General features: G+C 37.8%; 1 protein-coding gene across 2 annotated transcripts in view; it reads left to right on the top strand.

The window, feature by feature from the left end:
• The window catches only part of LOC134577168 (G protein-activated inward rectifier potassium channel 4-like), a 193,819-nt gene that overhangs the window by 147,475 nt on the left and 33,284 nt on the right, over window positions 1-13,060 (top strand). Inside the window, exon 2 of one of the 2 annotated variants that reach the window (XM_063435838.1) lies at window positions 12,135-13,060. The exons of the other annotated variant lie outside the window; for it this stretch is intronic. Within the exon in view, the coding sequence (XP_063291908.1) occupies window positions 12,173-13,060 (888 nt within the window). The 5' untranslated portion in view covers window positions 12,135-12,172. The remainder of the gene's footprint in view (window positions 1-12,134) is intronic. 2 annotated transcript variants of the gene reach the window in all.

The raw sequence follows: 13,060 nt of genomic DNA, 5'->3' as shown, positions 1-13,060 counted from the left end.
ACTCTTACTTTTGACCCTCAACACAGAGTCTCGTCTCGTGCTTGGAGGGGATGACTATTACTTGGATATCGTAATTATGGGGAACCTGTTATGCTGTAGCTAACTTCGTGCTTGGGGGAAAGGACACCTTCTCAGCGGCGTAAACCCCCTACTACACCGGGGTGCCGCTACATATACAATGTATGTATATTATATTTATATAGCGCTAACAGGTGTACTCAGCACTTTACAGGTTACATTACAGTAGAGGGAGGTACAGTAAGTGCAGTAGGTATACAGTGTATGTATATTTTATTTATATAGCGCTAACAGGTGCACTCAGCACTTTACAGGTTACATTACAGTAGAGGGAGGTACAGTAAGTGCAGTAGGTATACAATGTATGTATATTATATTTATATAGCGCTAACAGGTGTACTCAGCACTTTACAGGTTACATTACAGTAGAGGGAGGTACAGTAAGTGCAGTAGGTATACAATGTATGTATATTATATTTATATAGCGCTAACAGGTGTACTCAGCACTTTACAGGTTACATTACAGTAGAGGGAGGTACAGTAAGTGCAGTAGGTATACAGTGTATGTATATTTTATTTATATAGCGCTAACAGGTGTACTCAGCACTTTACAGGTTACATTACAGTAGAGGGAGGTACAGTAAGTGCAGTAGGTATACAGTGTATGTATATTATATTTATATAGCGCTAACAGGTGTACTCAGCACTTTACAGGTTACATTACAGTAGAGGGAGGTACAGTAAGTGCAGTAGGTATGCAGTGTATGTATATTATATTTATATAGCGCTAACAGGTGTACTCAGCACGTTACAGGTTACATTATAGTAGAGGGAGGTACAGTAAGTGCAGTAGGTATACAGTGTATGTATATTATATTTATATAGCGCTAACAGGTGTACTCAGCACTTTACAGGTTACATTACAGTAGAGGGAGGTACAGTAAGTGCAGTAGGTATACAATGTATGTATATTATATTTATATAGCGCTAACAGGTGTACTCAGCACTTTACATGTTACATTACAGTAGAGGGAGGTACAGTAAGTGCAGTAGGTATACAGTGTATGTATATTATATTAATATAGCGCTAACAGGTGTACTCAGCACTTTACAGGTTACATTACAGTAGAGGGAGGTACAGTAAGTGCAGTAGGTATGCAGTGTATGTATATTATATTTATATAGCGCTAACAGGTGTACTCAGCACTTTACAGGTTACATTACAGTAGAGGGAGGTACAGTAAGTGCAGTAGGTATACAGTGTATGTATATTATATTTATATAGCGCTAACAGGTGTACTCAGCACTTTACAGGTTACATTACAGTAGAGGGAGGTACAGTAAGTGCAGTAGGTATGCAGTGTATGTATATTATATTTATATAGCGCTAACAGGTGTACTCAGCACGTTACAGGTTACATTATAGTAGAGGGAGGTACAGTAAGTGCAGTAGGTATACAGTGTATGTATATTATATTTATATAGCGCTAACAGGTGTACTCAGCACTTTACAGGTTACATTACAGTAGAGGGAGGTACAGTAAGTGCAGTAGGTATACAATGTATGTATATTATATTTATATAGCGCTAACAGGTGTACTCAGCACTTTACATGTTACATTACAGTAGAGGGAGGTACAGTAAGTGCAGTAGGTATACAGTGTATGTATATTATATTAATATAGCGCTAACAGGTGTACTCAGCACTTTACAGGTTACATTACAGTAGAGGGAGGTACAGTAAGTGCAGTAGGTATGCAGTGTATGTATATTATATTTATATAGCGCTAACAGGTGTACTCAGCACTTTACAGGTTACATTACAGTAGAGGGAGGTACAGTAAGTGCAGTAGTTATACAGTGTATGTATATTCTATTTATATAGCACTAACAGGTGTACTCAGCACGTTACAGGTTACATTACAGTAGAGGGAGGTACAGTAAGTGCAGTAGGTATACAGTGTATGTATATTATATTTATATAGCGCTAACAGGTGTACTCAGCGCTTTACAGGTTACATTACAGTAGAGGGAGGTACAGTAAGTGCAGTAGGTATACAGTGTATGTATATTTTATTTATATCGCGCTAACAGGTGTACTCAGCACTTTACAGGTTACATTACAGTAGAGGGAGGCACAGTAAGTGCAGTAGGTATACAGTGTATGTATATTATATTTATATAGTGCTAACAGGTGTACTCAGCACGTTACAGGTTACATTACAGTAGAGGGAGGTACAGTAAGTGCAGTAGGTATACAGTGTATGTATATTATATTTATATAGCGCTAACAGGTGTACTCAGCACTTTACAGGTTACATTACAGTAGAGGGAGGTACAGTAGGTGCAGTAGGTATACAGTGTATGTATATTATATTTATATAGCACTAACAGGTGTACTCAGCGCTTTACATGTTACATTACAGTAGAGGGAGGTACAGTAAGTGCAGTAGGTATACAGTGTATGTATATTTTAGTTATATAGCACTAACAGGTGTACTCAGCACGTTACAGGTTACATTACAGTAGAGGGAGGTACAGTAAGTGCAGTAGGTATACAGTGTATGTATATTTATATAGCGCTAACAGGTGTACTCAGCACTTTACAGGTTACATTACAGTAGAGGGAGGCACAGTAAGTGCAGTAGGTATACAGTGTATGTATATTATATTTATATAGTGCTAACAGGTGTACTCAGCACGTTACAGGTTACATTACAGTAGAGGGAGGTACAGTAAGTGCAGTAGGTATACAGTGTATGTATATTATATTTATATAGCGCTAACAGGTGTACTCAGCACTTTACAGGTTACATTACAGTAGAGGGAGGTACAGTAAGTGCAGTAGGTATACAATGTATGTATATTATATTTATATAGCGCTAACAGGTGTACTCAGCACTTTACAGGTTACATTACAGTAGAGGGAGGCACAGTAAGTGCAGTAGGTATACAGTGTATGTATATTATATTTATATAGCGCTAACAGGTGTACTCAGCACTTTACAGGTTACATTACAGTAGAGGGAGGCACAGTAAGTGCAGTAGGTATACAGTGTATGTATATTATATTTATATAGCGCTAACAGGTGTACTCAGCACTTTACAGGTTACATTACAGTAGAGGGAGGTACAGTAAGTGCAGTAGGTATACAATGTATGTATATTATATTTATATAGCGCTAACAGGTGTACTCAGCACTTTACAGGTTACATTACAGTAGAGGGAGGCACAGTAAGTGCAGTAGGTATACAGTGTATGTATATTATATTTATATAGCGCTAACAGGTGTACTCAGCACTTTACAGGTTACATTACAGTAGAGGGAGGTACAGTAAGTGCAGTAGGTATACAATGTATGTATATTATATTTATATAGCGCTAACAGGTGTACTCAGCACTTTACAGGTTACATTACAGTAGAGGGAGGCACAGTAAGTGCAGTAGGTATACAGTGTATGTATATTTTATTTATATAGCACTAACAGGTGTACTCAGCACTTTACATGTTACATTACAGTAGAGGGAGGTACAGTAAGTGCAGTAGGTATACAGTGTATGTATATTTTAGTTATATAGCACTAACAGGTGTACTCAGCACGTTACAGGTTACATTACAGTAGAGGGAGGTACAGTAAGTGCAGTAGGTATACAGTGTATGTATATTTATATAGCGCTAACAGGTGTACTCAGCACTTTACAGGTTACATTACAGTAGAGGGAGGCACAGTAAGTGCAGTAGGTATACAGTGTATGTATATTATATTTATATAGTGCTAACAGGTGTACTCAGCACGTTACAGGTTACATTACAGTAGAGGGAGGTACAGTAAGTGCAGTAGGTATACAGTGTATGTATATTATATTTATATAGCGCTAACAGGTGTACTCAGCACTTTACAGGTTACATTACAGTAGAGGGAGGTACAGTAAGTGCAGTAGGTATACAATGTATGTATATTATATTTATATAGCGCTAACAGGTGCACTCAGCACTTTACAGGTTACATTACAGTAGAGGGAGGTACAGTAAGTGCAGTAGGTATACAATGTATGTATATTATATTTATATAGCGCTAACAGGTGTACTCAGCACTTTACAGGTTACATTACAGTAGAGGGAGGTACAGTAAGTGCAGTAGGTATACAATGTATGTATATTATATTTATATAGCGCTAACAGGTGTACTCAGCACTTTACAGGTTACATTACAGTAGAGGGAGGTACAGTAAGTGCAGTAGGTATACAGTGTATGTATATTATATTTATATAGCGCTAACAGGTGTACTCAGCACTTTACAGGTTACATTACAGTAGAGGGAGGTACAGTAAGTGCAGTAGGTATGCAGTGTATGTATATTTTATTTATATAGCGCTAACAGGTGCACTCAGCGCTTTACAGGTTACATTACAGTAGAGGGAGGTACAGTAAGTGCAGTAGGTATACAGTGTATGTATATTTTATTTATATAGCGCTAAGAGGTGTACTCAGCACTTTACAGGTTACATTACAGTAGAGGGAGGTACAGTAAGTGCAGTAGGTATACAGTGTATGTATATTTTATTTATATAGCGCTAACAGGTGCACTCAGCGCTTTACAGGTTACATTACAGTAGAGGGAGGTACAGTAAGTGCAGTTGGTATACAGTGTATGTATATTATATTTATATAGCGCTAACAGGTGTACTCAGCACTTTACAGGTTACATTACAGTAGAGGGAGGTGCAGTAAGTGCAGTAGGTATACAGTGTATGTATATTTTATTTATATAACGCTAACAGGTGTACTCAGCACTTTACAGGTTATATTACAGTAGAGGGAGGTACAGTAAGTGCAGTAGGTATACAGTGTATGTATATTTTATTTATATAGCGCTAACCGGTGCACTCAGCACTTTACAGGTTACATTACAGTAGAGGGAGGTGCAGTAAGTGCAGTAGGTATACAGTGTATGTATATTTTATTTATATAACGCTAACAGGTGTACTCAGCACTTTACAGGTTATATTACAGTAGAGGGAGGTACAGTAAGTGCAGTAGGTATACAGTGTATGTATATTTTATTTATATAGCGCTAACCGGTGCACTCAGCACTTTACAGGTTACATTACAGTAGAGGGAGGTACAGTAAGTGCAGTAGGTATACAGTGTATGTATATTATATTTATATAGCGCTAACAGGTGTACTCAGCACTTTACAGGTTACATTACAGTAGAGGGAGGTACAGTAAGTGCAGTAGGTATACAGTGTATGTATATTTTATTTATATAGCGCTAACAGGTGTACTCAGCACTTTACAGGTTACATTACAGTAGAGGGAGGTACAGTAAGTGCAGTAGGTATACAGTGTATGTATATCATATTTATATAGCGCTAACAGGTGTACTCTGCACTTTACAGGTTACATTACAGTAGAGGGAGGTGCAGTAAGTGCAGTAGGTATACAGTGTATGTATATTATATTTATATAGCGCTAACAGGTGTACTCAGCACTTTACAGGTTACATTACAGTAGAGGGAGGTGCAGTAAGTGCAGTAGGTATACAGTGTATGTATATTTTATTTATATAGCGCTAACAGGTGTACTCAGCACTTTACAGGTTACATTACAGTAGAGGGAGGTGCAGTAAGTGCAGTAGGTATACAGTGTATGTATATTATATTTATATAGCGCTAACAGGTGTACTCAGCGCTTTACAGGGTACATTACAGTAGAGTGAGGTACAGTAAGTGCAGTAGGGATACAGTGTATGTATATTATATTTATATAGCGCTAACAGGTGTACTCAGCGCTTTACAGGTTACATTACAGTAGAGGGAGGTACAGTAAGTGCAGTAGGTATACCGTGTATGTACATTTTATTTATATAGCACTAACAGGTGTACTCAGCACTTTACATGTTACATTACAGTAGAGGGAGGTACAGTAAGTGCAGTAGGTATACCGTGTATGTACATTTTATTTATATAGCACTAACAGGTGTACTCAGCACTTTACATGTTACATTACAGTAGAGGGAGGTACAGTAAGTGCAGTAGGTATACAATGTATGTATATTATATTTATATAGCGCTAACAGGTGTACTCAGCACTTTACAGGTTACATTACAGTAGAGGGAGGTACAGTAAGTGCAGTAGGTATACAATGTATGTATATTATATTTATATAGCGCTAACAGGTGTACTCAGCACTTTACAGGTTACATTACAGTAGAGGGAGGTACAGTAAGTGCAGTAGGTATACAATGTATGTATATTATATTTATATAGCGCTAACAGGTGTACTCAGCACTTTACAGGTTACATTACAGTAGAGGGAGGTACAGTAAGTGCAGTAGGTATACAGTGTATGTATATTTTATTTATATAGCGCTAAGAGGTGTACTCAGCACTTTACAGGTTACATTACAGTAGAGGGAGGCACAGTAAGTGCAGTAGGTATACAGTGTATGTATATTTTATTTATATAGCGCTAACAGGTGCACTCAGCGCTTTACAGGTTACATTACAGTAGAGGGAGGTACAGTAAGTGCAGTAGGTATACAGTGTATGTATATTTTATTTATATAACGCTAACAGGTGTACTCAGCACTTTACAGGTTATATTACAGTAGAGGGAGGTACAGTAAGTGCAGTAGGTATACAGTGTATGTATATTTTATTTATATAACGCTAACAGGTGTACTCAGCACTTTACAGGTTACATTACAGTAGAGGGAGGTACAGTAAGTGCAGTAGGTATACAATGTATGTATATTATATTTATATAGCGCTAACAGGTGTACTCAGCACTTTACAGGTTACATTACAGTAGAGGGAGGTACAGTAAGTGCAGTAGGTATGCAGTGTATGTATATTTTATTTATATAGCGCTAACAGGTGCACTCAGCGCTTTACAGGTTACATTACAGTAGAGGGAGGTACAGTAAGTGCAGTAGGTATACAGTGTATGTATATTTTATTTATATAGCGCTAAGAGGTGTACTCAGCACTTTACAGGTTACATTACAGTAGAGGGAGGTACAGTAAGTGCAGTAGGTATACAGTGTATGTATATTTTATTTATATAGCGCTAACAGGTGCACTCAGCGCTTTACAGGTTACATTACAGTAGAGGGAGGTACAGTAAGTGCAGTTGGTATACAGTGTATGTATATTATATTTATATAGCGCTAACAGGTGTACTCAGCACTTTACAGGTTACATTACAGTAGAGGGAGGTGCAGTAAGTGCAGTAGGTATACAGTGTATGTATATTTTATTTATATAACGCTAACAGGTGTACTCAGCACTTTACAGGTTATATTACAGTAGAGGGAGGTACAGTAAGTGCAGTAGGTATACAGTGTATGTATATTTTATTTATATAGCGCTAACCGGTGCACTCAGCACTTTACAGGTTACATTACAGTAGAGGGAGGTGCAGTAAGTGCAGTAGGTATACAGTGTATGTATATTTTATTTATATAACGCTAACAGGTGTACTCAGCACTTTACAGGTTATATTACAGTAGAGGGAGGTACAGTAAGTGCAGTAGGTATACAGTGTATGTATATTTTATTTATATAGCGCTAACCGGTGCACTCAGCACTTTACAGGTTACATTACAGTAGAGGGAGGTACAGTAAGTGCAGTAGGTATACAGTGTATGTATATTATATTTATATAGCGCTAACAGGTGTACTCAGCACTTTACAGGTTACATTACAGTAGAGGGAGGTACAGTAAGTGCAGTAGGTATACAGTGTATGTATATTTTATTTATATAGCGCTAACAGGTGTACTCAGCACTTTACAGGTTACATTACAGTAGAGGGAGGTACAGTAAGTGCAGTAGGTATACAGTGTATGTATATCATATTTATATAGCGCTAACAGGTGTACTCTGCACTTTACAGGTTACATTACAGTAGAGGGAGGTGCAGTAAGTGCAGTAGGTATACAGTGTATGTATATTATATTTATATAGCGCTAACAGGTGTACTCAGCACTTTACAGGTTACATTACAGTAGAGGGAGGTGCAGTAAGTGCAGTAGGTATACAGTGTATGTATATTTTATTTATATAGCGCTAACAGGTGTACTCAGCACTTTACAGGTTACATTACAGTAGAGGGAGGTGCAGTAGGTGCAGTAGGTATACAGTGTATGTATATTATATTTATATAGCGCTAACAGGTGTACTCAGCGCTTTACAGGGTACATTACAGTAGAGTGAGGTACAGTAAGTGCAGTAGGGATACAGTGTATGTATATTATATTTATATAGCGCTAACAGGTGTACTCAGCGCTTTACAGGTTACATTACAGTAGAGGGAGGTACAGTAAGTGCAGTAGGTATACCGTGTATGTACATTTTATTTATATAGCACTAACAGGTGTACTCAGCACTTTACATGTTACATTACAGTAGAGGGAGGTACAGTAAGTGCAGTAGGTATACCGTGTATGTACATTTTATTTATATAGCACTAACAGGTGTACTCAGCACTTTACATGTTACATTACAGTAGAGGGAGGTACAGTAAGTGCAGTAGGTATACAATGTATGTATATTATATTTATATAGCGCTAACAGGTGTACTCAGCACTTTACAGGTTACATTACAGTAGAGGGAGGTACAGTAAGTGCAGTAGGTATACAATGTATGTATATTATATTTATATAGCGCTAACAGGTGTACTCAGCACTTTACAGGTTACATTACAGTAGAGGGAGGTACAGTAAGTGCAGTAGGTATACAATGTATGTATATTATATTTATATAGCGCTAACAGGTGCACTCAGCGCTTTACAGGTTACATTACAGTAGAGGGAGGTACAGTAAGTGCAGTAGGTATACAGTGTATGTATATTTTATTTATATAACGCTAACAGGTGTACTCAGCACTTTACAGGTTATATTACAGTAGAGGGAGGTACAGTAAGTGCAGTAGGTATACAGTGTATGTATATTTTATTTATATAACGCTAACAGGTGTACTCAGCACTTTACAGGTTACATTACAGTAGAGGGAGGTACAGTAAGTGCAGTAGGTATACAATGTATGTATATTATATTTATATAGCGCTAACAGGTGTACTCAGCACTTTACAGGTTACATTACAGTAGAGGGAGGTACAGTAAGTGCAGTAGGTATGCAGTGTATGTATATTTTATTTATATAGCGCTAACAGGTGCACTCAGCGCTTTACAGGTTACATTACAGTAGAGGGAGGTACAGTAAGTGCAGTAGGTATACAGTGTATGTATATTTTATTTATATAGCGCTAAGAGGTGTACTCAGCACTTTACAGGTTACATTACAGTAGAGGGAGGTACAGTAAGTGCAGTAGGTATACAGTGTATGTATATTTTATTTATATAGCGCTAACAGGTGCACTCAGCGCTTTACAGGTTACATTACAGTAGAGGGAGGTACAGTAAGTGCAGTTGGTATACAGTGTATGTATATTATATTTATATAGCGCTAACAGGTGTACTCAGCACTTTACAGGTTACATTACAGTAGAGGGAGGTGCAGTAAGTGCAGTAGGTATACAGTGTATGTATATTTTATTTATATAACGCTAACAGGTGTACTCAGCACTTTACAGGTTATATTACAGTAGAGGGAGGTACAGTAAGTGCAGTAGGTATACAGTGTATGTATATTTTATTTATATAGCGCTAACCGGTGCACTCAGCACTTTACAGGTTACATTACAGTAGAGGGAGGTGCAGTAAGTGCAGTAGGTATACAGTGTATGTATATTTTATTTATATAACGCTAACAGGTGTACTCAGCACTTTACAGGTTATATTACAGTAGAGGGAGGTACAGTAAGTGCAGTAGGTATACAGTGTATGTATATTTTATTTATATAGCGCTAACCGGTGCACTCAGCACTTTACAGGTTACATTACAGTAGAGGGAGGTACAGTAAGTGCAGTAGGTATACAGTGTATGTATATTATATTTATATAGCGCTAACAGGTGTACTCAGCACTTTACAGGTTACATTACAGTAGAGGGAGGTACAGTAAGTGCAGTAGGTATACAGTGTATGTATATTTTATTTATATAGCGCTAACAGGTGTACTCAGCACTTTACAGGTTACATTACAGTAGAGGGAGGTACAGTAAGTGCAGTAGGTATACAGTGTATGTATATCATATTTATATAGCGCTAACAGGTGTACTCTGCACTTTACAGGTTACATTACAGTAGAGGGAGGTGCAGTAAGTGCAGTAGGTATACAGTGTATGTATATTATATTTATATAGCGCTAACAGGTGTACTCAGCACTTTACAGGTTACATTACAGTAGAGGGAGGTGCAGTAAGTGCAGTAGGTATACAGTGTATGTATATTTTATTTATATAGCGCTAACAGGTGTACTCAGCACTTTACAGGTTACATTACAGTAGAGGGAGGTGCAGTAAGTGCAGTAGGTATACAGTGTATGTATATTATATTTATATAGCGCTAACAGGTGTACTCAGCGCTTTACAGGGTACATTACAGTAGAGTGAGGTACAGTAAGTGCAGTAGGGATACAGTGTATGTATATTATATTTATATAGCGCTAACAGGTGTACTCAGCGCTTTACAGGTTACATTACAGTAGAGGGAGGTGCAGTAAGTGTATGTATATGTGTATTGTATGTATATTATATTTATATATTGTATGTATATGTATATTGTATGTATATTTATATTTATATTATATTTATATTGTATGTATATTATATTTATATAGCGCTAACAGGTGTACTCAGCACTTTACAGGTTACATTACAGTAGAGGGAGGTACAGTAAGTGCAGTAGGTATACAGTGTATGTATATTTTATTTATATAGTGCTAACAGGTGTACTCAGCGCTTTACAGGTTACATTACAGTAGAGGGAGGAACAGTAAGCGCAGTAGGTATACAGTGTATGTATATTTTATTTATTTAGCGCTAACAGGTGTACTCAGCACTTTACAGGTTACATTACAGTAGAGGGAGGTACTGTAAGTGCAGTAGGTATACAGTGTATGTATATTTTATTTATATAGTGCTAACAGGTGTACTCAGCACTTTACAGGTTACATTACAGTAGAGGGAGGTACAGTAAGTGCAGTAGGTATGCAGTGTATGTATATTTTATTTATATCGCGCTAACAGGTGTACTCAGCACTTTACAGGTTACATTACAGTAGAGGGAGGTACAGTAAGTGCAGTAGGTATACAGTGTATGTATATTATATTTATATAGCGCTAACAGGTGTACTCAGCACTTTACAGGTTACATTACAGTAGAGGGAGGTACAGTAAGTGCAGTAGGTATACAGTGTATGTATATTTTATTTATATCGCGCTAACAGGTGTACTCAGCACTTTACAGGTTACATTACAGTAGTGGGAGGTACAGTAAGTGCAGTAGGTATACAGTGTATGTATATTTTATTTATATAGTGCTAACAGGTGTACTCAGCACTTTACAGGTTACATTACAGTAGAGGGAGGTACAGTAAGTGCAGTAGGTATACAGTGTATGTATATTGAATTTATATAGCACTAACAGGTGTACTCAGCACGTTACAGGTTACATTACAGTAGAGGGAGGTACAGTAAGTGCAGTAGGTATACAATGTATGTATATTATATTTATATAGCGCTAACAGGTGTACTCAGCGCTTTACAGGTTACATTACAGTAGAGGGAGGTACAGTAAGTGCAGTAGGTATACAATGTATGTATATTATATTTATATAGCGCTAACAGGTGTACTCAGCACTTTACAGGTTACATTACAGTAGAGGGAGGTACAGTAAGTGCAGTAGGTATACAGTGTATGTATATTTTATTTATATCGCGCTAACAGGTGTACTCAGCACTTAACAGGTTACATTACTGTAGAGCGAGGTACAGTAGGTATACAGTGTATGTATATTTTGTGAATTAAAATAATAAATGAAAAAACCTCTGCAAGTTCCTCACTATGGAAATCGGCTGAATGACGCTATTTTCTTATATTTCAGTGAGGTTGTCTGCTTACATAATGAGTGACAGCAGCATCTAGTGATTTTTAAATACTGTTCAGTTGATGAGATCTGCTACTAATGCTCGTCTCTCCACAGATAGGAAGTTGGACCTCTCCCTGCACAACAAAGCAAAGATGAGTTCTTGCAAATTTATAAACCAGGACATTGAGAACAGAGTTAGTAAGATGCCAAAGCAGGTGCAGAAAAATCCAGTGGTTGTCACCAACCGTACCATGGTGGTCACTGAGCCAGAGAAAAGACGAAGGCAGAGGTACGTTGAGAAGGATGGCAAGTGTAATGTGCACCATGGCAATGTTCGTGAGACATACAGATACCTTACAGACATCTTTACCACTTTGGTGGACCTCAAGTGGAGGTTTAACTTGTTGGTTTTCACAATGGTCTACACAATCACTTGGATTTTCTTTGGATTCATATGGTGGCTCATTGCCTACATCCGTGGTGATCTTGACCATATTGAGGATAACAGCTGGACACCCTGCGTTGACAAGTTAAATGGCTTTGTATCTGCTTTCCTCTTCTCCATTGAGACCGAAACTACCATTGGTTATGGATATAGGGTGATCACAGACAAGTGTCCAGAGGGAATTGTTTTACTGCTAGTCCAGGCTATTCTTGGATCCATAGTCAATGCTTTCATGGTGGGCTGCATGTTTGTAAAGATCTCCCAGCCAAAGAAAAGGGCAGAGACCCTGATGTTTTCCAACATGGCTGTGATCTCAGTGAGGGACGGAAAGCTGTGTCTCATGTTCCGAGTGGGTGATCTGCGAAATTCACATATTGTAGAAGCATCGATCAGAGCTAAACTGATAAAGTCCAAGCAAACCAAGGAGGGAGAATTTATCCCTCTCAACCAGACCGATATCAATGTGGGGTTTGACACTGGAGATGATCGTTTGTTCCTGGTCTCACCCCTGATTATCTGCCATGAGTTCAACGAGCAAAGCCCATTTTGGGAAATGTCCAAAGACCAGCTGGGAAAAGAGGAGTTTGAAATAGTG

Source organism: Pelobates fuscus, chromosome 11, assembly GCF_036172605.1.
Source record: "Pelobates fuscus isolate aPelFus1 chromosome 11, aPelFus1.pri, whole genome shotgun sequence".
NCBI lineage: Eukaryota > Metazoa > Chordata > Amphibia > Anura > Pelobatidae > Pelobates > Pelobates fuscus.
Note: the sequence above shows the minus strand (reverse complement) of the source record. Positions and strands in the feature narration are given on the sequence as shown.